At 55.8% G+C, this 26705-nt stretch overlaps 10 protein-coding genes across 10 annotated transcripts; 6 read left to right on the forward strand and 4 right to left on the reverse strand.

Moving 5' to 3' along the window:
- Positions 1–1493: 1493 nt before the first annotated feature.
- Positions 1494–1661, reverse strand: ACRALDRAFT_2107762 (uncharacterized protein; the record flags this gene model as incomplete). The annotated part of the gene is made up of 1 exon (XM_071023344.1): positions 1494–1661. A coding segment is annotated over one exon (168 nt), but the record flags the coding sequence as incomplete, so codon positions are not given.
- A 1773-nt stretch (positions 1662–3434) lies between these two features.
- Positions 3435–4478, forward strand: ACRALDRAFT_2042736 (uncharacterized protein; the record flags this gene model as incomplete). The annotated part of the gene is made up of 1 exon (XM_071021281.1): positions 3435–4478. One exon carries the CDS (start codon positions 3435–3437, stop codon positions 4476–4478), a length of 1044 nt encoding a protein of 347 aa, XP_070873922.1.
- Positions 4479–4968: 490 nt separating this feature from the next.
- Positions 4969–5594, reverse strand: ACRALDRAFT_2106899 (uncharacterized protein; the record flags this gene model as incomplete). Its single annotated transcript, XM_071023312.1, has 2 exons — positions 4969–5372; positions 5462–5594. The coding sequence occupies 2 exons, from the start codon at positions 5592–5594 to the stop codon at positions 4969–4971; spliced, it is 537 nt and encodes a 178-aa protein (XP_070873923.1).
- Positions 5595–5888: 294 nt separating this feature from the next.
- Positions 5889–7439, forward strand: ACRALDRAFT_1094337 (uncharacterized protein; the record flags this gene model as incomplete). Its single annotated transcript, XM_071019718.1, has 9 exons — positions 5889–5911; positions 6046–6109; positions 6180–6199; positions 6261–6292; positions 6320–6470; positions 6529–6633; positions 6672–6849; positions 6894–7164; positions 7261–7439. The coding sequence occupies 9 exons, from the start codon at positions 5889–5891 to the stop codon at positions 7437–7439; spliced, it is 1023 nt and encodes a 340-aa protein (XP_070873924.1).
- A 27-nt stretch (positions 7440–7466) lies between these two features.
- On the forward strand, positions 7467–8593 carry ACRALDRAFT_2106322 (uncharacterized protein; the record flags this gene model as incomplete). Its single annotated transcript, XM_071023293.1, has 3 exons — positions 7467–8285; positions 8358–8432; positions 8495–8593. 3 exons carry the CDS (start codon positions 7467–7469, stop codon positions 8591–8593), a joined length of 993 nt encoding a protein of 330 aa, XP_070873925.1.
- An 867-nt stretch (positions 8594–9460) lies between these two features.
- Positions 9461–11153, reverse strand: ACRALDRAFT_211594 (uncharacterized protein; the record flags this gene model as incomplete). The annotated part of the gene is made up of 4 exons (XM_071023735.1): positions 9461–9570; positions 9653–9879; positions 9928–10625; positions 10662–11153. 4 exons carry the CDS (start codon positions 11151–11153, stop codon positions 9461–9463), a joined length of 1527 nt encoding a protein of 508 aa, XP_070873926.1.
- An 810-nt stretch (positions 11154–11963) lies between these two features.
- ACRALDRAFT_1051386 (uncharacterized protein) lies at positions 11964–16934 on the forward strand. Its single transcript, XM_071015689.1, has 4 exons — positions 11964–12455; positions 12524–15548; positions 15608–15946; positions 16014–16934. Exons 1-4 carry the CDS (start codon positions 12220–12222, stop codon positions 16479–16481), a joined length of 4068 nt encoding a protein of 1355 aa, XP_070873927.1. The 5' UTR covers positions 11964–12219; the 3' UTR covers positions 16482–16934.
- Positions 16935–17097: 163 nt separating this feature from the next.
- ACRALDRAFT_1064666 (uncharacterized protein) lies at positions 17098–18686 on the forward strand. The gene has a single exon (XM_071017020.1). It carries the CDS (start codon positions 17189–17191, stop codon positions 18485–18487), a length of 1299 nt encoding a protein of 432 aa, XP_070873928.1. The 5' UTR covers positions 17098–17188; the 3' UTR covers positions 18488–18686.
- A 153-nt stretch (positions 18687–18839) lies between these two features.
- ACRALDRAFT_2107868 (uncharacterized protein) lies at positions 18840–20140 on the forward strand (the record flags this gene model as incomplete). The annotated part of the gene is made up of 4 exons (XM_071023350.1): positions 18840–18918; positions 19011–19529; positions 19620–19925; positions 19983–20140. 4 exons carry the CDS (start codon positions 18840–18842, stop codon positions 20138–20140), a joined length of 1062 nt encoding a protein of 353 aa, XP_070873929.1.
- An 821-nt stretch (positions 20141–20961) lies between these two features.
- On the reverse strand, positions 20962–24985 carry ACRALDRAFT_2064824 (uncharacterized protein; the record flags this gene model as incomplete). Its single annotated transcript, XM_071022051.1, has 3 exons — positions 20962–21241; positions 21300–22697; positions 22824–24985. Coding segments are annotated over 3 exons (3840 nt in total), but the record flags the coding sequence as incomplete, so codon positions are not given.
- Positions 24986–26705: the final 1720 nt, after the last annotated feature.

The following is a 26705-nucleotide window of genomic DNA, read 5'->3' on the forward strand; positions in this document are numbered from 1 at the left end:
TCTATCTTCGTTACCCGTCTTATTAGCTATAATACTAGGAAGGCCGTGTTACTTAGTTATATTAATAGGCTACGAAATACTATTATTAAAGCTAGCGAGCTTTTAAAGAAGAATCTCTTGCCTATACTCGGTGATATTAGGGGCATCCTAGCCTACACGACCTAGTATTAGTATAGTTATACTATTATTATATAACTTAATTATGTAGCTAACGATATAAATAGCGGCAGAGCCAGTTATATAAGTTCCTTTTAGCTTCGACTATAGGAGTCCTTTAACTGCCTTCCGAATCGTGGCGATATAATTACCGTTTAATGCTAGTCTCTTAAAGATAGCGCTAATATTATGGGTGCTATTCTTATAGTGCTTAATATCTAACGTATACGTGGCGTTAATATGCTTAAGGAGCAGATCGATGCTCTTATACTAGCTACTAGCCGTGATATAGCGGATTATACCGCCCTTTATACTGCGTTGCGGGTATAGTTATCGGTAACCTAAAGAAGCTATATAAAATAAAGTATCTTAGGCCTATAGTTACCGGATTTCCCGCCCTAGACTATAACTAGTAACTATAGAATAATATCCCTAAGAAGGCCGTAGTTACCGTTACGAATAGCCTCGTGTAGTAATAAGAGTAGTTTAATACTCTATATTAGCCGATAGTAACTCCTATACTCGACGTTAATAGATCCGTTAGGGCACTAAGCACTCTCGCTAGTTCACCTATCGATAATAAAGACCTTCTGCTATATACGATCCAGGATATTATTAAGCTTATTAGGAGTTTCTATTATAAGTCGTATTATTACTTCTCGGATAGTATCGATATACTACGGGCCGGTGGAAGGAATAAGGCTAATATTATATAAGTCTACGATAATATATGCTAGGACCCGGGCTATAAACCCGTGTAGAAGAGCTGGTAGAGCTTAATAGTATGTTATATCCTTTTTAATAATAGATTTAGACCTTTTAAAGAACTGGATGTCGGTAGATATAGTGGCGTTGGATTATATACGATAATCGCCGGTATCCTAGAATATCCTGAAAAGTATCTGGATATAGTTTAGTTCGATATAGAAGAATACTGGAATAGAAAGTATCCAGTCCTTCTTCTCCTATAGATCTAATGCCTTGATTTAAGACTATTTGATACGGCGAACAAATAAGGTGGTCTTCTAGTCACTATATAGAAGGACTATACGCTCTCCGGGTTCGAACTATAGCCTCTTCGTAAAGAGCTCTTTATATAAGTTATACGTGCCTTTAATAGTACCCTTATTCTCGAAGATAATACTAAGCTAGAGGTATAGACTATTTATATAGTCCACTGTAGTAACTACGAGATATATCGGTGGCTGTATATAAGTAAATTGCTTTAAGAGAGCTAGAGAGATAAAGTATCGAGACGCCCTATTAAGCGATAGCTTCCTACGGAGGAGTTTAAGCGCTATAGTCTTCGTGAAACGGCGTTAGAGGTTAAATTAGCGCTATATAATCGGCCCGTTTAGGCTCGGATAGCTTACTAAGAGCGAGGTGGTTAGGTTAACGAAGTGATCCTGCTTACCACCGGCAAGGTCTCTAACGCGGTTTATAAAGTTAAAGTTATTGTACACGATAATAGAGTTAGGGTTATAAGCTACACGCTTAATATCTTCCTATAAGATAAGACACGAACTATTAGTCTTTTACTATTAAGATATACCTAGGTAGACTTATATTATACCTTAGCCTACTAAGATATTATATTTAGTTTCTTATTTAGATAGGTATACGATATAAAGACTCCTAGTCTCGCTATAGAGTCGATAACACGTCGGGGAGTACCGTTAAATAGTATATATAAGCTAAGCACCTACCGTAGAAGTCGGTATGTTCTGCCCGTATATCCACGTAATAAGATACTAATAATAAGATAGATTAAAGCTCTGTCTATATCCCTCGAGGTATTATAAGTCCGCCGAATATCCTCCCTATTATCGTGTTAATTTAGGAGTAGCTAGGAGAGGTATCGAACTAAACGAGGAGCTGACGTAGTGAGTAACGGCTTAGCCTATTAGAGACGAGTATTAAGCCAGGAAGTATCGTAAACGGCACTAATAGTGGTCGCGTTATCGTCCTGATCGGTAAGAGGATTAAAGTTAGTAAAGGAGTTATTAGTTATTAGAGTATCCAGCTCTTTTCGTATAATCGTGGTATTATAGTAAGAATAAGCCTCTCCCTTATTATAGTTAACTTCCTGGAAGATAATAGATACTCTAGCTCGCTATAGGGTCTAATAGAAGGCCGCTATATTATTATCTCCGAGAGTATTTATAAGCTAACGAGCTTACCTTTAATCTTAAACCTAAGCCTTTAATAAGGTCTTAATAGAATATAAGCCGCCTATATAACTACGGCGATTTTATATAGAGTGCTAGGCGGCTCTAGTATCGGCGACTATTCCTTCCGGTATATTACTAGAGTTATTAATAATAGTATCGTCGCCGGAGGAATATTAATAGGAATTATCTTCCTGCACGTGGTCTTTTAGCGGCAGCTTACTAAACTAACTGGATCTAAGCTTACTAAGATCGCTAGAGAAAGAACTTAATATCGCGATAGAAATATATAGGTACTAAAAGATAGCTTAAATCGTTAATAGTCGATTACTGTAATTATAGGCAGATTGCTTATATTAAGGGCGAATTATTAGCGTTATCGTAAAAAGCTGCCTAGATATCTTGTATGAGTCACGGTTCCGTTTACGTTTAGCTCTTAGACCTCCTTATAGCTAGGTTTAGAATATAGTGATTATAGTGATATAATTAGCTAAAGCTCGTTAAACCTAGATTAAGTGGATCTATCTATATATAATTACACTATAAATATACCTTTATCGTGTAGTTATATAGATTTTTAGCTAATATCCCGCAGCCCTATAAGGAGGTCTGAGCTCGCTAAGATAAATACGGCTAAGATCTTGCTTATGCACGCGGTCGCGTATTCTTCCAAAAATGGATTGAGTGGACAGCAAATACCGAACAGGGGGCGTATAAATACCGGTACTCGCTTGAGGTAGACATGTCACATGACCGAACGTGTGACTTTGGGCGATGAAAGTAGTGAGTGTGGATTCTCGCAAATTTAGTATGCACACTGTATACTTAGGTAAAGCCAGATTGTACAGGTCCCACCTCGGCCGCCACTGCCCCGCCATCCCACCTTTAGTGTAGACTCGTGCCTTACGTTCAGTTCAGTTCAGTCTCTGTTCCCTCAACCGTCAACCCTCGAGAAAAAAAAAACGTTAAACCATCCAAGACCCGAGTCTGCAAGTTAGTCCTGCTTCATTCCCACCTTTGCAACGGCAGATAAACCGGGCTTGATTGGCGTTATATCTTCCCGCCCATCCAACTCCTCCCCATCCTCTCGGTTGTCCGCCGCATACCACCATGGCCGCCCCTACAGCTCCAGAGGCAGTCCCCTCGTCTGCCACGACCATCCGCATAGGCACGCGCAAGTCGAACCTCGCCATGAAGCAGACCCACATCGTCGTCGAGGGCCTGAAGCGCCTCCGTCCGGACTACAACTACGAGGTCCACAGCATGGCCACCCTCGGCGATAGGGACCAGAAGACGGCCCTCTACAAGTTTGGCGGCAAGGGCCTCTGGACCAACGAGCTCGAGGCCAAGCTCACAAACGGCGAGATCGATATCATCGTGCACTCCCTCAAGGACATGCCCACCGTCCTACCCGACGGCTGCGTCCTGGGCGCCGTCACCAACCGGGAAGACCCCCGCGACGTCATCGTCTTCAAGGCCGGCACCGAGGACAAGTACAAGACCATCGCCGACCTACCCGACGGCAGCGTCATCGGCACCAGCAGCGTCCGGCGCATGGCCCAGCTCAAGAGGAAGTACCCGGGCCTCAAGTACGAGGATACCCGGGGCAACCTCGAGACCCGCCTGCGCAAACTCGACGACCCGGACGGCCCTTACGACGCCATCATCCTCGCCGCCGCGGGGCTGCTGCGCATGGGCTACGACGCGCGTATAGGCCAGTACCTCGCCTCGGATAACGGAGGCATCCTGCACGCCGTGGGCCAGGGCGCCCTGGGCATCGAGGCTCGCGCGGGCGAGGAGCGCGTCCTGTCTCTGCTGGCAGGCCTGGAGGACCGCGCCACCCGGTTGGCCATCGAGGCCGAGCGGAGCCTCATGCGGACGCTGGAAGGCGGCTGTAGCGTGCCCATTGGCGTGGAGACCAGCTGGAACGAGGACGGCACCAAGCTGAAGTTCAAGGCGACTGTGGCGCACCCGAACGGGGTCGTGGCCGTGGACGGTGAGAGGTTGGAGGCGGTTGATACCCCCGAGGCGGCCATAGAACTGGGAAAGGAGTTGGCGCGGGAACTGGTCGAGAAGGGTGCGCAGCCCATCTTGGATGAGATTAATAAGGCCCGCGAGGAAAACCAGCCAGCTGCGCCTGAGGCTTCTTCCTGAGACCCTTCCGTCTCGACCTAGTTGTCGATGCCGGGGTCGGGTTTAGAATGGTGGACAACGGAATAGACGGCGATAAAATACCACGGCCTTGGGTTTGGCCTGCGATTTTCGAGAAAAGCATATGGCTCTGGGAAAATGGCTCGGAATTGCTTTGCATTGTTCCTATGTTTTACCTTTTTTTTTTTCTTATTATCTTCTTCCCTTTCCCCTTCTCCCCTCTTGTATTGTACATAGCCTGCCGTTGAAAGCCGAAACCCAGTGCAAACCCCGACGCCAACTCGTGCGGCTCTGGTTGAGATAGTCCGCTACATGTCCCTTGGCATGCGAGGCCCGAGGGCTATGAATAAGGAACCAGGTTGAACTCGTCACTTCATCCCACCATGCGCTCCCCGCTCTTCCACCGAGGAGAAGAACCTCGAAAAGAGAGAACACCATCGTTTCCATCGACCTGATATGTATGACCGACTTGAAGACCATGGCCACTTCACATCTAATCGTGCAGGGTAGCGGTAAACTCCTTGTACGCCTCGAGGTCAAGCAGCTCCTCAAACTCCTTGAGACCCTCCTCCTCAATCTCGACACGGGCAAGCCAGCCACCGCCAGCGGCATCGTCCTCGGGGACGCGGTTGATCTTGGCCGGCTTCTCCTCGAGCTCAATGTTGGTCTGGACGATGCGCAGGCTGACGGGGGCGTTGATGTCGGAGGCGCTCTTGACCGACTCGACGGCGCCGATCGAGTCGCCCTTGGCCACGCTGGCGCCTTCCTCGGGCAGCTCGACGTAGACGACGTCGCCCAGCGCCTCGGCCGCGTACTCGGAGATGCCAATCACGGCCGTCTTGTTGTCGGCGTGGAGGTCGATCCACTCGTGGTCCTTGGTGTATTTCCGAACCTCGGCTGAGATGCACGGTTAGCAAGAGGAAGAGGATTGGCGAATTGGCAAGGGGACTTGGGAGCCATTGGGAGGTAAAGGCATGGTGACGTACTGATGGGCGTCGCGGAGAAGCGTCGGTGCACGGGACGGTAGAAGACTGGCCGGGAGGTCGCCGCAACGGGCTTGGACAGGGTGGACAGGACAGAGGGGCGGGCAGCCCTGACACAACGAGCGATGGAAGCCATGGTAGAACTGGAAGAGGATAGAAATGAAAACGACCGGTTTCAATAAAAGGTGGACGGCTTGGACAGGGCTGTAAGTTCAATCGTGGTGTTGTGAGAGGGGAAGTTGTCGGAGCAAGATACGGGTACCAGAGGAATTGATGATGTTATCGGCCCATGTTCGCTGAGGCCATTGGCCAGACACCTAAAAGTGCCTGTGCCTTTGACATCTGATCCATTCGGAGGAATATATACCCGGAGGGTGGGTCCAAGCAGACGGCTTACCTTATAAAGACAGCCAAGAAGTAGACGGTCCTCATGTACAACGTATTGTGTATTGCGTGATGGGACTGGTTGGAACTAAACAATTCGTCGTTTGTCTTAGGAGAGTGATTTGAGCTGAAGGTTAGATAGAACACTTTGGTTCAGGCATATCTAACAGGAACATATCGATACTGCGATAGTTTAATCAAAGCCTGGGGAACGGCTCTTGGCTCCTTTACGATATGGATGACCTCATCGGGAAAACGAATGGAAAGGTCACAAGGCACAGGAAAGTCGCGTTATGATGAGGTGGTTAGCAGGACATGTACTTCGTATTCCTGTTAGCTGAATAATTCGCATCATTTGTGCGTCTACTAGGTACCTAGGTACTGTACGGACCGCCTCGCTGCACGCGGCCCCCTGCAGCAGGCGCTGTTTCTGGTTGCTTCAGGCGTCCAGTGCCTCGCTAAGCGCCTGATCTTCAGGGAACGATCCCCTGACTACCCACCCAGACTCACTAACGTCCTATCCTCATAACGCCATTCGACCAATCAACTCGGATTATTTGGCAATCCCCCTTTCCCGATGGCCCACAACCCACCACCCACTACCAACTTCACCCATCCGAATATCGCCGTCCACTTTCCCGTAATTGCATCCGACTGCTTGGTCACCACCGTCCATTCTCGTCGAGGCACTGGTTCGTGGTCCCCGCTCTTTTGCTCACCACATTCTCTTTTGAATCTCCATCCGCATCGTTCTTCCTCTCCGATACCCTGGACAACGCATCAGCTATTCGGTGTCCGACTCTCGACTCTCGACTCCCACGTCCTCCAGCGATTTCCGAATAGTAGACATTATCATCCTCCTTCGTCTGTCTTTTCCGTCTACACTTCCACGGCATCACTGGCAGGTTTCTTTGTGGAACCTTGCCCGCCAGACTCGGTCCACGTCACGAGTTGAGCTCGAGCTTTCCCGAGTCCCCAACCTACCTTCGATCATAGGCTACGAACCGGTAAGACATGCTCTTCCCATGCCCCATGGCCCATGGGTTGCCAGAATTCCCCTGGTATAGTTTTCCGAGACATCTATTTGCGCTGGATCTTCCCAGTGCCGGTGCTGGCTCCGAACACTGCCACTGCCACTGCACTGTCCGCCCTTACTCCCTGTCTGCACGCACACCCACATACTGCCTCCATACTTAGCACACCTCCACACTATCCTCACCAGGTATCGAGCGTTTACGCTTCCCAGCTGAACAACTCACCAGGCCCAGCAGAACGTTCCATCTTGCGCCGTACCCTCAATACGCTCCATGAACAACCATCGAGTCCACGAGCCTAGTAACCGAAACGCACACCGTGCCCCTGCCCTCGCTTTCTGACGCCGCTCTTTCGGTCATTCTCTCCTTTTTCTTTTGCCCTAGGGCCTTTCGACCTGTCGACCACCAACTGGTTCAAGCCGAATTCAACTTCCCTTTCCCAAGACACCACTGAAGCCAACCAAACCCGATACCCGTCACTTCGACATTCCATTATCCCGTCTTCGACCGATTGCCATCTTGCAAACCGCTCGACCTTGATATTCGTCCAACTTCACTGGTAGGGTCACCGGCCCGGTTTTACGACCAAGATGGAGAACGACCAAGTGCCACCGCAAGACGTCCATGACGACACCCTCGGCGGGATCGAGGGATCCCCTCACGTCGACTCCGGGTCACCCCCACACAACAACGGTTACCCTCACCATGAGAGGTATCACGGCCAAAGCCGGTCCCTCGACCAAGGCCTCGCCAACCAACCTAGACCAGAGGACGATGGCAATCCTGCGCCTCCTCCCGCCGATGAACAACGCTATGCCGACACTCCGCCCCTCGCGCACGCCGCACCCCCGACATCCGTCTCCCGGCCCCCTTCCGCTTTATCGGGCTCCGCGCAGCAGGCCTATAGCAGCGATCACGGCTCACGCAGCGCAGAGCCTTCCAACACCAGCACGAACACGAACACGAACAATAACGCTGGAGCCGCCGCAGCCCCGAACGGCCGCAACCACGTCGTGATCAAGGTCGGCATGGTGGGCGATGCGCAGATTGGCAAGACGAGTCTGATGGTCAAGTACGTCGAGGGCAGCTGGGACGAGGACTACATCCAGACCTTGGGAGTCAATTTCATGGAGAAGACAATCTCCATCCGCAACACGGAAATCACCTTTTCCATCTGGGACCTGGGTGGCCAGCGCGAGTTTGTCAACATGCTGCCGCTCGTCTGCAACGACGCCGTCGCCATCCTCTTCATGTTCGACCTCACGCGCAAGAGCACGCTCAACAGCATCAAGGAGTGGTACCGCCAGGGCCGCGGCTTCAACAAGACGGCCATCCCCATCCTCGTCGGCACAAAGTACGACCACTTTGTCAATTTTCCCAGGGAAGACCAAGAGGAGATTTCAAGTCAGGTATTTTACATTGTTTTCTTATGTCTTTCCAGTGGCTCGGGAGGAATACCATGCTGACACGCCAGGTCTCAGGCTCGCCGCTTCGCCAAAGCCATGCGGGCTGCCCTCATCTTTAGTAGCACAAGTCACAGCATCAACGTGCAAAAGGTTGCCCAGCCTCCCTGTCGTTTCTCTCGCTGTACCCTGCCATGCTAACGAGTTTCGTCTAGATCTTCAAGATTGTCCTCTCCAAAGCTTTCGATCTCAAGTGCACCATTCCGGAAATCGAGAATGTCGGCGAACCCCTCCTCCTTTACCAGTCATGCTGAAGAGTACTTGGACGACCACCCGTCTTGTTCACTACACATCGCATTCCCCATGCCACCCATCGTTACACCACACTTTAATGGATCACGACTCATCACGGCTTGACGATACCAACTTGGAAGATCTGTCATGGACCAAGTTGCCAGTTTCTTTGCCCCGACTCTCCCCATATGGTGATGTTCTGCCAACATGCAAAGGCATGATAGCACAGGGGGATGTTGAGACAAGGGGGCGCTACATCTCCGTACCAACCTGCACACCGTCGTGTTTATCCACGCTACCTAGATCATAGCCTCAAGGCTCTCGAGAAAGTTTGCCCCGAACATTCCCGCTGCGTCGCCTTTTTTTACCCTCCCATTTTCCCTTTTCTTTTCTTTTTCATTTGTCGACGACACAGCCACCCAACCAACCCCCGCGACTCCTCAGCTACACTACACCGGTATCATCAGTATGTGTCTTAACACCATTCACACTTGCCCTGCCAGCGGTCAACTACAGACCAGCTGCGTTTTTTACACCAAAGTCGTAAAAAAAGAAGAAAAAGAGAAAAAAAAACGAAAGAAATCCCACTTCCCCTTTCATATCTGTTTGTCCGAGTACCGGGTCCAATTAGGGACCTGTTCGGTGGAGGAGGCGAAAAGAGAGAACAAGACATGTCACGTCATATTGTGCCATGTCAAAACTGTTGACGGCTAGGATGCGATGGAGACCAAATGCCGTGGACCGTGAATGGATGGATGGAATGCTTTTACACGGCGGATATGGCGTTTTCGAGAATCAGACCAGATATACAGTGAAGGGGGGAAGGAAGCCCGTGGAACGGGCGACGGTAGTGTAATCTTGTCTATTTTGTTTCTTACCCGCGAGGTTTACGTGAGTAGGATGGAGAGAAGATGTAAGATGACGGGGCCGTAGCATGGCGCCCAGATATGAATTTGCCTGGGAGGCAGGTCAGGAGGAATGGGAACTATGAAATACTCTCAAAGCTACTCAATACAAACTAGTACTAATGGCAGCAGAATCCGACCCGACCCGACCACGGGAATCTGTACCGAGTCAACGATGGCATCCAGCGAACCATGACCCCGTCCGTATGCCTAGGCAGCCGCTCGAATCCCATTCATCGTCGGTACTTTCCACCTTTAGTCGACGATGCGCATCCTTATCCCCTATCGAGGTCTTGCTCAATGCCGGCGCTTCGCGCTTCACGTCGCTTTCTTGCTCACAAGACGACTCTGCTGTCTGCGAGGTTTCCTGGGAAGCCGGCAAGACTCTGGAGTATGGAGAACTTGCCGACGCCGGGAGTCATAAGGTATGAGCACGGGCAGGGATGGACGGGGTGGTGTTGTAGTTTGGCTGTTGCAGCTCCTCATGGGGTTCGGTGCTGGCTTCGGCATCCGGGTGGGTAGTCTCAGCAGGGGTCGAGATGGTCGTCTTAGGAGTTGTGCCGGGTGGGAGGTTTCGGTCGACGGTAGTGTTCACCGCTTCAGAGTGTCCGGCGCCGTCACAGACTTGTCGGTTCCCAGCCTCGTCCCCTTCCTTGCTCGATTCTGCATCTTTGTTCTCTTTTTTTGGCATTGTCGATTCGTCACTAAGTTTTCTCTGTACAGTCGACGGCGCTATGCTGTCTGTGCTCGGGTGTGGGGTCACAGGTCGCTCCTCCGGGACATGAGGCATGGTCTCCGACAAATACATCGCCTGGCCCAGGTATGGATGCGCGTCGGTATAATCAAACCCGTGCGCGATGGGTGTGCCTGGGCTTAAAACGGTCTCTCTGCGCAGGACCGCCGGAACGGTCATTGGAGGCTGCGGCACATATTGCCTGGGACGCTTCCTGGCCGCTTCTGCCCTTTCTACACGCCGTCTCTTGGTCTCACGGAGGAGGATGTACCTTTCGTTGTCATGGATGGCAGCACAAGGTACCAGACAGGCATTGAGCCAGTCGCATGAGGTCACTCTCAGGCCGTATCGAGCGGCGATTCTGCGTCGCTGGTTGTAGATGGGAAATGCACACAGACAGAGAGCTGAGGATTTCTGTCAGTCACATTCTGTCAACTCTCTTAGCCCGACAGGCCACGTACGCAGGGACGAAAAGCAGAGGAAGCAGCTGGAGCTACACGCCTCGGTGTGCAAGTCGAGGGCAGACTGTCCCTGCTCTAGCCGATTCAGGCGCTGCGCGGTATAGCCATGCACGACACAAGGGCAGAAAATGGCGTGTATGTTCAGTACATCGTGGCGGGCACCGCGAGAAATCCTCGGTCGAGTCGCGACTTGCGGAGGCCTAGGAGCCTGCGCCTTGCTGGTCTCGGCTTGGGATTCGTGGCGCTCCTCGATATGCCCCAACTGCTTGACATGCTCGGCTCTAGTTTGCGGATGATGTTTGCCAGTACGTCTTTGACTTGGGTGGCTAAAACTGAAGCTCCAGGATTCGCTCGGCGTGATAGAACGGTCGGTGCTGCTGGAGGCCGTACGTGCCGGGGGGATGACGAAGGGTTCATAGGCGTGGCCGGGAGGCTGGGGAGGGATGTAAAGACTGGGGTCCGGGGAGGGGTGGAGGGTCATATTGGGTTAATTGGCGATGCTCGATGAAATACGTAGGAAGAATGCTTATAATAAGAGGGATATAGCTGGCGCAGGCTGAGCCACAGCACAATGGTGATGATTAACTGGATATAAACGACTGACATTCGCTGCAGAACGTGTGAGCGAGTATGGGACAGGAAGTGAGTGCAGACTTGAAGGGGAGCCAGTCCTATGAGGCGGATATGCCCGGTAGGTATGTGGGATTGAAGACGTCGGGGAAGCCATGAAGGACGGCAAGAGAAGAAGGGGCGACCAGGTAGAAGAAGCCTAGATGACACCAAGACACCAGGCACGAGTCTGGGTCGTAGAGGTTCGAAACTGAATCGGTGGAATGTGATTGCCTACAGGCAGAACTGGGAAGGCTCTGGTCGCCATGTTCTCCAGATATCAGTCAGATTCCAAGGTCAGAGAATCGCTTTATAGACCAGTTGATAAAACGGATTATACACAGGATTCTCTTATTCGTGTGAGCTGTGAGGTTGTCACGAAGTAATCTCGTCCGTAGGTTTTTAGGAGCAGGATAAAGTACGAAGTACAGTACCTTGGTTACTAATCACAGCTCCTTATCGGATCGGAGCAGTACGAAGTACGAAGTATGAGGTACCTTCGTATTTGGACATCGTTGATGACGTCGCACGGACCATCTCTCGTCAGCCTTCCAGCGACTGCAGGCAGGCAGGTACGAATACGGTCCATCGGACCTACCCCACCACGTCTCAATGGTCGTCGTTGCTCTGGGCGCCCTCAACAAACGCACCTGGCTTCCCTCTCTCTCTCTTTCTCTCTTTTCCCCCATCTCATTTAAAGAGATCCAGTGCCGGAAAACCCGGTCAGTACGCCACATCTCTTCTCGGATCATCAATCATCTAAACCATCATCTCTCGTCCGACACAGAAACGAAGACCTTCCGCTACATGGTCTCGTCTGCTTAACCCGTCCCAGTATCTAATTCTCTTATTGCCCCGCGCCTCCTGATTCGACTCGTCTTTCTATTTCCCCTGCTTCAGGGCTTCATCCGTCTATTCCTACAAGGCTGATCGTCGACATGGCGTCGTCCACAGCCAACCCGACGCCGGGGTCGGTGATGCCGCTTCTCAGCAAGCTGTCCGAACCCGACCCTGACTACCGCTTCATGGCCCTTAATGACCTCATCGTCATCTTCGAGAGAGCCAAACCCGACTTTCTACATCACGATTATAATGTCGCCGCCCGCACCGTTGATAGCATCATCAAGACCCTGGACGACCAGAATGGGGAGGTTCAAAATCTCGCCGTCAAGTGGTTCGTCTTCTCTCTCTCTTCCCCCAGACACAAACGGAAGCCTGCTGACCATTCCATCTACACTCCAGTCTCGGACCCTTCGTTGCCAAGCTCCCTTCGGTCGTCATAGCCCCCATGTTAGATAAGCTTTCGTCGATGAAGCTTCGGAATTCCGTCGATGGCGCCGTCCCGTCCTTGGCCCTGCGCACTGCCATCATGTCCCTAGCCCGCCCGGTCCCCGGCGTCCCGCCTTCTCGCGATACCCAAGAGGCATATGCCGCCATCAGTCGCGTACTGATCCCACGACTACTCGGCCCCGGCGACAAGATACAACCCCCGCAGACCAAGGCCGCCCAGCCGCCCACAACCCAAGGTCTGCTGCAGAATGACAAGGACCTGAGCCCCGAGGCCGTCGACGTCCTCATCGAGGTCGTCAGGTCCTTCGGCACCATGCTCTCACCGCTCGAGGTCGAGGCCATGATGGACTCTGTCATGGACATTCTCGAGAGAGACCGCGGCTCGTCCGCCGTCAAGAAGCGCGCCGTCGTCGCCGTCTCCATCCTCGCCCCCCACTTATCCGACAATCTCCTCTCCCAGCTCACACAGGGCATGGTGAATGGCCTCTCCCGACCGGACATTCGTCCCGTGCCCCGCCGCCTCTACATCTCCATCATGGGGTCCGTCGCCAGGTCCATTCCTCACCGCTTCGGTCCGCACCTGCCCGCCCTGGTGCCGTTTATTTTCCAGGCCCTGGGCGAGGAAGAGCTGGCCAGGCATCTCGAAGATGTCAGCGGCGGGGAAGATATGGGCCTCGACTACAACGACGTGAGGGAAGCCTCTCTCATTGCCCTGGAAGCCTTCCTCTCCTCGTGCCCCACGGAAATGGAACCCTTTACCGACGACACCATCCAAGCCTGTCTCCGCTTCCTCAAGTACGACCCCAATCTGGCCACCAACGACGACGAGGAGGACGAGGACATGGAAGATGACGACGAAGTCGACTTTGGCGACGACGATGACGATATGGACTTTGCCGGCGATTTCGTCGACGACGACGACGACGCCAGCTGGAAGGTGCGCCGCTGTGCCGCCAAGGCACTCCAGACCCTGATCTCGACCAGAGCGCACGGCGAACTCCTGGATAGCGGCATTCTCTACGCCCGGACCGGCCCGGCCCTGGTCAAGAAGTTCGACGAGCGGGAAGAGAATGTGCGCCTCGAGGTCATCAGCTGCCTGTCCCTGCTCGTGCGCAAAACGGGCCAAGATCTCTACCCCAGTTCCTCCGATTGGGATCTCGAAGGCCAGGACGACGACGTGTCGTCGAACAAGTTGCCCGTCAGCCGAAAGCGCCGACGCCAGAGCAGCGTCGCCGAGCCGGGCGCCGTCTCCCCGACGCTGGAGAAGGCCCCGGCCACCGGTCCTCGCGCCGACCTGACCCGCCTGACCCCGAGCATCATCAAGGCGTCGCTGAAGCACCTGAAGGCCAAGGCCATCTCGACCAGACAGGCCATCTTCCACCTCCTCGACGACATTGTCAAGGTGCAACGCGGTGGCTTGGCCGACTATCTCAACGACCTCGTAGGCCCCATCATCGAGTCTGTCAAGTCGGCCGACGCGTCCGGGTTCGCAGCGTCCGTAGCCGCCAGCGGAGGTAACGCATCCGCCACGCCGAGCACCCTGCGCATGACGGCGCTGCGTCTCGTCAGCAGCATCGCCAAGACCCACCCGTGTAATATCCTGCAGCCTCACCTCCCCCAGATTGTGACGGCCGTGACGGCCGCTGTGAATGACCGGTATTACAAAATTTCGTGCGAGGCCATCAGGACCGTGGAGGAGATTGTGAAAAACATCACGCCGCCGCGGTCGCGGCTCGGCACGCAGAAGTTTAAGAGCGAACTGCAGAAGCTTTTCGACACGGTCGTCGAGAGGACCACCCAACCCCAGGCGGACACCGAAGTCCGCCAGCGGTCCATCTACGCACTCGGCGTCCTCGTGGCCCGGACCACCGCCGGCACCGAGGGTGGCGGCGAGTTGATATCGACGGAGAAGCGGAAGGCCGCCCTGGACCTCCTGCTCGACCGAATCAAGAACGAAACCACCCGACTCGCCGCCGTACGCGCGGTCGACAACGTGGCCCTGTTCTGCACGAGCGCCGACCACCTGGAGAGCGGGTGGATCCGGCAGGTCGCGCTGGAGCTCTCGACGCAGCTTAGAAAGTTCGACAGGCGAATCCGGACCTCGAGCGTCCAGGCGCTGAAACACCTACTGGCGTCCCCCGCGGCCAAGGGCAAAATCGATCCGGATACGATCCGGGCCGTCGTCGTCGCCGCCGATACGCTCATCAGCAGCCAGGACACCCACTCGCTGGCGCCGGCTCTGCTTATCCTAGCGCATCTGGTGGAGGAGAAGGCCGACCTCGTGGTGACGCCCAAGATGACCGAGGCGGTATGCGACCTCTTGAAGTCGCCGTTTGCCGGCATTGCTCTCGACCCGCTACTCACGCTCGTGACCAAAGTCGGCGAGAGCGGCGCCGGCCAGCCGTTGATGACGGCGCTCTTGCAGTCGGTGAGTGTCGAGGGGGACCCCGCCGTGGTCGGCAAGGTCATTGGCGCGCTCCTCGTGAGCAGCAGCGGATCGGCCGGCGTCACCCTGGACAGCTTCGTCACGGAGCTGCGAAACAGCGCCCAGAAGAAGGACGATGCCCGCGCCAGCCTGGCGCTGGCCGTGCTGGGAGAGGCCGGGCTGCGGCTGGGCGAGTCGTCGCCGCTCGAGCCCGACCTCTTCCTGGGCCAGTTCCACGACGAGCTGGACAAGGTCTCCATCGCGGCGGCGGTGGCCCTCGGGCGGGCCGGATTGGGCAACGCGTCCCGGTACCTGCCGGTGATTCTCGAGACGATGAACAAGGGGGGCAACACGCAGTACTTGCTCATCCAGTCCCTCAAGGAGATGCTGCAGCATGTTTCGACGCATTCGATCGACCTGTCGCAGTTTGCGGAGCCTCTCTGGTCAGAACTCCTGGTGGCGTCCAAAGACCCGGAAAACACGGTGGCGTGTGCCGAGTGCGTGGGACGGCTTGTCATTGTCGACCCCAAGACGTACATGCCCGAGTTGAAGGTCTGTCTTTCTCTTCTTTTCGTCCCTTCTTTTGTCCTTTGACTGACTTGTCAGCGCAGTTCCTTCTGAAGCACGGTGATGCTGCCATCCGCGGCATGGCGGTGCAGGCGGTCCGATACACGCTCCCCGACAGCGACGACGGGTTCGACGCGATGCTCAAGGATACGCTCCTCGAGATGCTTTTGACCATGCTGACCGATTCGGAGATGGACAACCGACGGCTGGCCATGTCGACGCTCAACTCGGCTGCACACAACAAGCCGGACCTGATCCTGCCCCACCTCAGCCAGCTCATGCCCATCGTCCTGGCCGAGTCTAAGATTAAGCCGGAGCTGGTCCGCGAGGTGCAGATGGGGCCTTTTAAGCACAAGGTGGACGATGGCGTGGAGGTCCGCAAGGTGAGTTTCTTTTTTTTTTTTTTTTTCTTCTTTTGCCCGTTGAAAATATGTATGCTGACTCGAGCAGAGCGCATACGACATGCTGTACGCTCTCATGGACACGGCGTACTCGCGCATCAACAAAATGGAGCTATTCGACCGTGTAATCGCCGGACTTAAGGATGACAACGATATCAGGTCGCTGTGCAACCTGATGCTGTCGAAACTGGTGGTGATCGACCCGGACGAAACGACGCGGCGGCTCAACGCCATCGCCGAGGCGTACCGGGCGGTTTTGTCGACCAAGCTTAAGGAAGGGTCAGTCAAACAGGAAGTGCAGAAGCAGGAAGAGGCGAACCGGAGCGTGCTGCGGGTCTCGCTGAGGCTGGCGGACAGGCTGGTCAACAGCAGGTCGGGCAGCGGGACCCAGGCCGGCCACGCGAACCAGGGGCTGCAAGAGTGGAACGCGTACTGGGAGTGGGTGGTCAAGGATTACCAGCCGATGCTCAAGAAGCTCCGGGAAGAGAACGAGGTGAACCGGAAAGAGCGCCGTTAGGGAGAGTTGGACGATTCGGAAAATGAACCTTGGGCTGTGGGTGGCCCCGGAAAGAGACGGAGAGTTGGGGATTTTCGTATGGCGCCGAGGTGATAAGCAGGAGAATAGCGGGTTATTTTAGGCATCCTTAGGCTACGGCGAGAATGAATACGGCTGGCGTACGTTGTAGATATGGTGTAGTGGTCGGCGTGATGGTCGGGGTGGTGGTCGGCGTGGTAGATGGGCGACGCTCCTCATGGTATCACAGCATAAGCGGGCCGGCTTTGTAGGAGGCACTCCGGCTTGCTACTCGCCTCGTGTACATGACCATTGATAATATCGACAGGTACCTTAACGCGTATAGACGTGATAGTAAGTATAAGTAGGAGGTCAAGAATCCGCTCCTTGCTTATTATAAGTGACTGGTACTTCTGTCTTATCCGACGTACTTAGGTACGTACTACTAAGCTATCGTTATTAGTCAGCACCCGCAAGTCGGGACAGGGTCCGGGCTCTATTTCCATATCCTGTCACCGACATAACGGCTGCCTAATTAACGTCTGAGGAGTAGACGTTCACTCCTCCATCTGGAATTCGGTTGACCTCCTTTCTTTCTTTACCATCTCATCTCTATAAGACTGGTCCATTTTCTTAAAACAAATAAATTGCCTTTACTCTCCGACTATCGTCCCCTTGTCGCCACCGGAGACGACAATAGGATCCTTGAGATGTCAGCCCCCTTCAGTCCCGAGGGTTCACACCCGAAACCCAAAGCAAAGGAGGGCGCTCAAGATGCCACTCCCACATCCGGCCCTGCGACCCCGTCACCAGGTCTCCGTCTAGACGAGACACCAGACGCATTGTCCCTCCACAGCACCGGACTCCCTCCTCGCTACCCAGACGGCTTCTACGACGACCCCGGACGTGAAACAGATGACCTCCCGCCACTCTACACAGACGACCCGGACGCTTCCCCGGCGCCGGCCCCCCTCCTCCCGCCGGGTGCTGGGTCCCCCCTGGGCCCACATGCCGGGTACCTAGTGGGGCTTCACCGGCGCGACAAGTCCACGGGCCATGAATACTACATGGACCGACGCCTCGACACGGACCCCGCCTTTCTGCAGAAACACATTGAAATGTGCGCGCTGACGCCGCCGCGGCCGTTTGTACAGGTGCGGGGCACGCACAGCGAGACGGTGCGCAAGGGCGACAAGACGGAGAAGCGCGAGCACGTCGACTTTGACGTCCGTGTGGAGATGACGCCGTTTCTGTACTCGGATATCAATGCGCGGAAGTCGTGGAGGGAGGTTCGCGTGGCGGGGCAGCTGGAGAAGGTTCGCCGCGGTACCGTTTTCCCTGCGCGGGCGCCTGGGTTCGGCGGCGCGAGTGGACCGACGGTTGGGGCTGAGGAGGGAGCGCAGGGGTTGGCGGAGTGGTGTCATCGCTACTGCGCGAGCCACGCGGCGCTGAAGACGTTTCTCCTGCGGCGGGCGGTGGTGGGGTTCGATGAGGAGGCTGTGGCGGCCAAGCTGGAGGCGCTGATACGCAACACGGGGTATAGAGGCCACACGACGATTCGGTTCCCGGTCGAGGATGCGGCTGTCGAGGTGTACAACGAGTGTCGCACGAACCGGTGGCGTTTCGTGGCGTGGGTGCAGTGGCTGTGCTACCTGACGCTGCTATTCGTGTTTACCTGGCCGTGGCTCTTTTTCCGGACGAAGCGGTTCGAGGTGGTTGTGGCCGAGTGGCACTTTTCCCGGGTCGGAGGGGGCGGGCGGCGCGAGTTTGTCAGTGTTAGCGAGGATCAGTGGTATAACATGTGGGCAAGGGCTATTCGGAGCGCGGTGCTGGGGAGGAGGCAGGGTACGCTGGATCAGCAGGATTTGATTGCTGCCGAGGGGCGGCAGGGTCCGACTTTTGATGAGGCGGGTTCTGGGACGTTGGAGGGGGCGGGTGGTCTTGTGAGGGCTGGAGTGCATGCTATGAATGCTGTGAACCAGCATTTCGGGTGGGGAGGCGATAGCTGAGGTGGTGTGGTGTGTACTTGGTGCGTCTGCTTGCGACGGGATGCGACTGATTTGGTGTTCCTGGTTCTATCCGACTGGCATTATCCGTATGATTGTCTTGTTGATACCGACGAATGCGATGTACTTTGTATTCCTGGCGTTCACCTCGGTGAGGTTGCGCGAGGGTCCACTTCTCCACTCCCCCACTTTCCCCCACGTCAATGTACCCCATTTGTTGTACCTACCCCGCCACACCCCACCCCAACTGGGACCCTTTTCCCACATTTCCATCTCACTTCAGCCTCACTCTCTCACCTTACCCACCTCTCACTTCAATCATCGCCATACCACCACAAACACCAATTCTATAACAATGGAGGTCTCTAATCCCAAGAGAATCCTAGTCGTATCCGCGGAAGGTCAAGTCGAGCATCTAAGCCGGGTGATCAAAGGTTAGTTACTACTCGAAGCTCAGCACAACACATCCCCTTTCTCCATTTCATCTCATGCCCCCGTCAGCCTGCTAACAGCCTCACTACCCCAGACCTCACCGGCTCCCACCCAGAACCAACATCCTCCACCTCCGCCGGTCCCACCCTAGCCGGAACGACCCATCCCCTCCTCCTCAAGACGGCCTATTATACCGCCACCGTCCCCATCTGGCTCGACCTCATCCCCGACAATGACCCCGCAGACTGGGCCTCCGCCTTTCTCACCCCGGAAGCACGGGAGGTCCTCGGCGTGCTAGGCGGCGTGGCCGTCGTTTTCCCCGTCTCCACTCCAGCAACGACGGACGCCGCGGATCCGAGCCGTGAAGACCAGAACGACGGGAAAGACGGCAGCAGTGCCCGCCATCTCATCCGCGAAGTGGGACGCGTCGTCCGCGAAGGCCTGGGCGGCTGGGAGTGGGACGGTGTAGGGCTGGCCATTGGTGTCGGCGGGGGGGCCGACGTGGATCACGAGAAGATTGCCGATGCGTGGGAGGACGTATGTGGCGAGGCTGGGTTGGAGTTTGTCCTCGTGCGAGGTCAGGAGAGGGACCAAGGGCGGAATGAGTTTGGAGGTGAGTGTCTCTTTCCTTTTCTCTTTTCTTCCGTTTCTCTCGTCTTTCGGTTTCTCTCTTTTTCCCTGGCCAGACTAACCCAGACCTTAGAAAAGATGGGCATCCCCCGCGTCCTCGAGGCACTAGAGTCAAACGACTGGGCCCACGACCCATCAACGGCAGACATGGAAGACGACCCACACGAGGACCCCGAGGAGGCAAAGACAAAACCAAGACACGCGGCCGACGACGACGACGACGAATTCAACCTCGAAAACCTCGACTTTGCCTTTGACGCGGCCGATTTCGAAGGCCTGAAAAAAGCCATCTGGGGCCTGGACTCGGAAACCGACGGCAACGATTCACCCGGTGGTAGCGGCGCTCCTACCGCCGGAAAGGGGGATGCCTCCGCTTCCAGTCCAAGAAACGGAAAGGACAAGGAAACGGGGCCACAAAAGGCAAAGGGTGACGAAGGAGAGGAGGAAATTTTCAACGAAGAACTCGAGGTGGAAAAGATCGAGGCCATGATGCGCAAGTTGCAGGCCGTCAGGGACATGAGCGCCGGTTTGCCCGAGGACCAGAAGAGGCGGATGGCTGCCAAGGCCGTGGCCGAGGTGATGAAGGATTTGTGATACCTGTCGTCGCGCTACACTTGCACTGTTTTGATGCGAGCAGGGAAACTGTCCTGGTATATTCTCTGCGAGTCAAGATCTACAAGTTTAGAGCGAGGGAGTTGGGACTTGGTCCACACCAACTGTTATATCTAACCCGGAGCTTGAGCGAACAATGCCATTACACACTTGCCAGCCGTTCAACGGAGAACACCTCATCCTCAGTTTGTTTGACCATCGCCGCGCCGAGAACATCCCACGCCAACCAATGACGACCTGTCATGGACAAGACACATGGCAACGTCAGCTTGAAACAACAAATTTCTTTATAGTAATCAGTTATCCTCGCCTCTAGCTGGCCGAGATCAAATGGCACTACTAGTATCTAAACAACCACCAAACACCAAACACCAAATGCCAACATTTACCTCCTACATCGCCAGCCCTACCCGGCCGTCACCCGTCGGCTTCGTCAACTCAATAAGACTCTCGTCCGTCGCATCCGTGCTGGGCGCCGCCCGCCGCGTCGTCACATGCGGAGACCCCTGCCGCATCCTCGACTTGTGCGCCTTGCCGAACCCCGCCTCGAACGGGTCGCTCCCGTCCTCCGGCACGACTTCCGGTACGACCTCGGGAAAGTCGAGCGACCGCCGCAGGCGCTGCTGCGACGTTCGCACAAGCGGCACGTCTTTATCCGCCGCCGCCGCCGCCGCCGTCCCACCGGGTCCTGTGATTTCGAAAACGACGCCAGCTTCCGCCACGGCGTCGTCCCCGTGGAAATCCCCCGACTCCGCACCCTTCCCGCCGGCTGCCCTTCGCTTGGCCGCCTTCCGCTCCTCCCTCTCTATGCGCTGCATCAGATCCACGTCGTTCGGCCAGTAGATACGACGGGCTGCGTTGACAAAGAGCTCCAGCACCAAGACGGCGCCGAGGGCCACAAGGCAGACGGTCCAAAAGTTGAGGGTGGCGCCAAAGTTGTCCATGAACGCGCGGCGAATCTGGTAAATCCGCAGCTCGTTCTCGAAGAGCCCAGAGATGGCGAGGTTCCACAGAAACCATCCCGTGATTGACAGGAATGCGCCCAAAAAGGCAATAATCGTCTTGTCGTGCATTTCGAGCATCCTGCAGAAGTCAGGGTCAGATACGGTGACATCGCCGGAAAAGGGTAGTAAAGACATACAAGAGCTTAACGTTGATGAAAATGACGCAGACGTTAAACGGCACCGTCCCCATGGCGTAGAGCGACGTGTCCTGGTCAAAGGGCAGCTTGTCGTACACACCCCAGGTGAGGTAGTAGATGATGAAGGACTCCGCGACGCCGAGCAGCGTCCAGCCGACGTACAGACGCACGTTGATGGCTCCGTTGCTGTGGCCGTACCTGTACAGCTCCGGGTTCTCGAGGAGCGTCTTGGGGCTGAGATCCTTCTCGAACCCACCGAGGAAGATGACGGGCAGCGACGTGAAGAGGGTGTTGAAGACGGTCAAGCTCCAATTCTCGTACAGCGACGTGCCCGAGTAGGCGTTGAACCGCTGGAAGTGCGCCTGCGGCAGGAAGAAGACCACCTCCTTCCAAAACGTCGCCAGGATGTACTTGCCCGTGCGGATGTAGTTGTAGCGGCCGTGGACAAAGAGCAGGCGCTGCAGGAAGCGGAACTGCGCGATCGAGTAATCCGAGATGCGGGCGGCCTGGAGACCCTCGCGCCCGGAGATGCCGACGCCCACGTGCGACGCCTGGATCATGCCAATGTCGTTGGCCCCGTCGCCGATGGCGAGGGTCAGCGAGTTGCGCACCTGGCGGCGGATGCGCTTCACCAGGTTGGCCTTTTGTGCCGGGGACGCACGGCAGCAGATGAGCGAGTCGACGCGGCTGGCAAGGTCGTAGAAGCGGCAGCTCAGGTGCTCGTCGCGGTCGATGATGCCGAGCGTGTGGCCGTCGACCACCACCACCATGTGAGGAAGCATGCCGCGGCCGACCTCGGAGAGGGTCGATGTGATGGTCTCCTCCAGGCGACCGGTGATGGAGTCCAGAATAACAATCTCCGAAAAGGGCTGGCACAGGCGGGCCGAGTGGGCAATGTTAATGGCCGTCTCGCGCTTGTCGCCGGTGAGCATCCAGACCTTGATCCCGGCGCGGCGCAGCTTGTCGATGGTGTCGGGCACGCCCTCTTGCAGCTTATCCTCGATGGCCGTGGCGCCCGCCAGGTCAAATTTCTCCTCGATGAGGTCGCCGGCCGCCTCCATCTTATCCTGACGGTTCTCGAGGCTCATGGATGCGTCCGAGTAGATCTTCCTCCACCGGGCGTACTCGTCCTCCTCCAGGTACCGGTAGCCGTACAAGAGCGTGCGTAAGCCGTCGCTGGCAAATTCGTCAATGTGCTGGAAACAGCGCTCGAACATGGCCCCTTCGTTCATGGCGGCCGCTTCGTCGACCAGACCATCCAACACGTCTTCGTGCGTTGACAGGGCCATGCTGACTCGGGGTGACGCGGCGTACGATGCGCGCGGGCTCTGCAGCGGGGACGGGGCGGTCAGGAGCCGCTCCGACTCCTTCCGCGCTTCGATCACCTCCTCCGGCCGGCTGGCCTGGCCCACATCGTCCAGCGCCGCCCAGGCTTTCCATGTTTCGGCGCCGGTGCCCCCGATGGTGGACATTCGTTTCTGGCCGTCCATGGACATGCGAAAGGCAGCGTCTTTGGCGCCGAACTGGCTGTGTCGTTTGGACATGGACGAGCGACCCATGGCCATGCTGCTCCGCGGGGTGCTCATACTTATGCGCTGCCTTTCCTGCTCGACGCTCCGGCGCTTGAGGGCCATGGCTTCGACGGCCGTGGCCTTTTGCATGGCGAGATGGGAGAGCTTGAGGCGCGGCAGGATGAAGCTGTCGGCGCCCTTGCAGAAGACGCAGATGCGGCCGTCGGGCATGCGGATGATGATGGACATGCGCTTCCTCTTGCTCGTAAACTCGATGACGTCCAGGACCTGATACGTCTCGCGGGTGGTGGAGCCATCCGAGTTGGGAAGTTGGAGGATGATCTGCTGGTTGGGCCGGTCGACGAGAACATAGCCGAGGTCCTTGGCTGCTTCGACCAGGGCCAGTTCGTCCGGGGAGGCGGCCTGGTATTCGATTTCACCCTTGGCACCTTCTTCGGGCAAGCATGTGTGGCACAGGGCGATGGAGAGGAGGAAGAACTTGGCCTTACGGGCGAAGGTGGTGTTGGGCCTCCGGCGCAGGTAGTCGAGGAGATCCTCCGTTTTGAGCTCGGGGTCACGTTCGGCTCGTCCGTTTTCGCTGGCGCCGCCAGCGTCCCATTGTGCGAGCGGCGACACGGGAGGTGCGGCCACGTTGTCATCGGGGGTGCCATTGTTCCTGCCCTTGTCCTTGTCCTTGTCCTTGCTCTTGCCCTTGTCTTTGCCCTTGCCCTTGCGCTTCTTGCGGGCCATGGCGATGAGCTTCTGCTTGGCCTCTTCGTCCCGCTCGACGTCCATGTCGTGCAGCCAGGCGGTGCCGGCGACGCTCATCTTGCGGAAGCGCATGACGTTCTCGGTCAGGGTGCCGGTCTTGTCGGAGAAGACGTAGTTGACCTGGCCGAGGTCCTCGAGGATGGTGGTGGTGTTGGCCACCATGGGGGTGTTGGTGACGGGGTCGTACATCTCTACGTCGCCCATGAGGTAGAACTGTATGACCTTGATAATCTCCAAGCTGATGTAGAGGGAGAGCGGGATGAGGGTGTTGAACATGATGATGTAGGCGATGAAGACCTCGCGGAAGGTGAGGGAGGTGCCGCCGAGGAACCACGACCCCTGCTCGACGGCGTCGCGGTGTAGGAAGTAGCCGCCGGTCAAGCCGCCGCTGATGCCGAGGAGGACGAAGACGAGCCAGACGATGCAGCCGTTGACGACGTATTGCATGGCGGGGGCCTTTGTGGTGACGTGCTTGTGGGCGTTCATGCGGATCTTGCATTCTTCGCCCGTGTTGACGACCAGGCCGATGGTCTCGGCGGTGTTGCGGACGGTGGAGCCGCGGTAGACGACGTTGGTGAGGGACAGCGGGACGGTCTCCCCCCCGGCGGTGAGGCGGGCGTCGTAGCGGTACAGGTCGACGTTGGGGTCCTCGGACACGACGACGGCGTCGGAGGCCTTGAGTCCGGCGGTGGTGCTGCACTGGGCGGCCAAGATGGGGGGCGCGCGCTTGGCTTTGAGGTTGGTCTCGCCGTCGAGGGCCATGGTTTCGATGTAGGCGACAGAGTTGGGGTTGGAGGCGTGCAGGACGACAATGTCGGCGGGGACGTTCTCGTCGCGGCGCAGGCGGACAATGTCGCCGACCTTGACGTCCTGCCACAGGATGGTGGACCATTCGCCATCGGCTCCGTCGCCGAGGTCATCCATGGCCAGTTCGGAGCCCTCGTTGGCGCCCTTGGGGCGCTTCTTCTTCTTGGCGCGGCGAAGGGCGTTCAGGTCCTCACCCAGGACCTGGACCTCGCTGCGGTTATCGGCCTTGTCGAGACGGTATCGGCGGTAATCGTCGTAGCCTTCCTTGGCCATGGACAGGGCGACGAAGGCCATGAGCGGGGCAAAGGTGGTCCATGTGCCGGTGGTGCTGAGCCCCGGGGTGAGCTGCATGATGGAGATGGCCAGGAAGTAGGCATTGCCGAGCTTGCTGAACTGGAAGAAGAGCTGTTTGGGTAAGAAGTCCCAGAGGGTGTAGCGACTGGAGCGGATGAGGTTGTCGACGTAAGGCTTGCGGGTGCGTTCGTCGATGAGAAGGTCGGAGCGCTTCCGGTTGGCGGATAGCGGTATGTGGCGACCGTCGGGGGACGGGGGTAAGGGTTTCTGGCGCAAGATGCCCTCGACAACCACCTTGCGGTACAAGTCGGCGACGCGGCCGAGAGCTTCGTCCCGGGCATCGAGCCATTGTATACGTCTGTTCTTCTTGGGGCCTCTCTCCTGTATGGAAGACTCTGCTTTGAGGTCGTCAAAGTCGACGGTGGTGGCGTTGGATATGGGAACGGGGGGGACGGTGCTTTGACTCGCGCGCTGCGTTTTGGATGTCGAGGCTATGTGATCGAGAGGGTAGGTTGGACGGGGCCCTGAATGGGTGGGCGAATGTTCATCTTCGGTCGAAGCCGTCGTTGGCTTCCTGGGTGACGGACGAGTCATGGTACATCCGGCCAAAGAAGGACAGGATGGTCGTGTTTAAGGGTTTGGGACAGCCCTGGGGCCGAACGGCAAAAAGAAGGAAGAATCCTTGTCCAGAGAATGCTTCTCCGTCTGATTGTTTTTTTGGTCCCTTGTTTTCTGTTGCTCGTCTAGTGTCTCGCTTCTTCACTCAACCTATGGCGTATGGGTTTCGGGTTCGATGATACGCGATAAAGCTATGCGAAGAGACGGGCGAGTTGACGTGGCTCTTCGTCTCCTTTGTTGGTATCAGCAAGTCGTAGCTGCCATTCTCTTGAGGTCGCAAGCGTCTTCCAGACGGTCGTCAGTGGTCGGAGGTCGATTGGCAAACGCGTCTCGCGTCACCGAGCAAGGAATTCGAGCGATTCGAGGACGTGTCGTCGTTAGACCGTACCAGTGTAATGGATGGGATAAATTAGGATCTCTGGCGGCGATGACCTATGTCGACGACAGACAGCGGAAAGCAAACGGCGGCGTGATCGACTGCCAGACTAATCGGTATCCTCGGTCCGCTTCGTTGCGTTGGCAGGGATGAAGAAGAGGCGAGGGAAAAAAAAGCAAGCAAGGGAGAGAGAGCGAGAAGAACGCCAAGTCGGACGGATTTGCTGCAACGGTTCCTTAAGCGAAAAGGACAAGTTTCAGTCGACAAAAACACGGTACGTAATCGAGCGAATGGAATATAAATCTAAAAGAAAGAATAATCGCAAGTGGTTTGAAGCTAGACAATGGCGAAAAGTAACGGAGAAGGGAAAAAAAGGAAACGAGGGAACGAGGACAAGGACGAGGGCGAGGGCGAGGGGACGGAGGGGGAGAAGACGAAGAGGCGGGCTTGCGTGTTTCCAAGACTCGGGTTAGGGACCAGGGTAGGGGCAAGTGCGACGGGCGACGCCTCCTGCCTCGAACCCCAAAACACTCAAACTGACAGCTGCGCCGTCGGTTGGTCCTGCCTTGTTTCTTCGGCGCCTTCTATGCGGGGGCACCAGCCCCATGGGCCATGGCGCGTACTTCGTACCTACGATATACGATCTGCTCGGTGTAGGTATTCCGAAGTACGATGTACCGAGTACTTCTGTCACGTCCAGTGTTCCCCAACCTACCTACCCCACGTATTTCCTAATACATAGCGGACAGTCAATACCTGGTGTACGTACTCAATGACGTTTGTATTTCTTCGTTTCTTCCTCCATTCTACGCTACGTGGTAGGTAGATATGCACTAGGATTCCTCTCGGGCGTCTAGGTAGTCTAGGTAATTATGTTTTTTTTTGTATATCCTTTTTCATTCACACCGAGACCTGAAAAAGTACGTAAATAGGCACGAATGAAAACCCGCCATCCTGCGCTAGTCCAAACTCCAAACAGCACAGCCACGATCTCTCCACACCCACACACCACCTCTGCTTTTAGCCATG

Source organism: Sodiomyces alcalophilus (assembly GCF_042370955.1).
Source record: "Sodiomyces alcalophilus JCM 7366 unplaced genomic scaffold ACRALscaffold_5, whole genome shotgun sequence".
NCBI lineage: Eukaryota > Fungi > Ascomycota > Sordariomycetes > Glomerellales > Plectosphaerellaceae > Sodiomyces > Sodiomyces alcalophilus.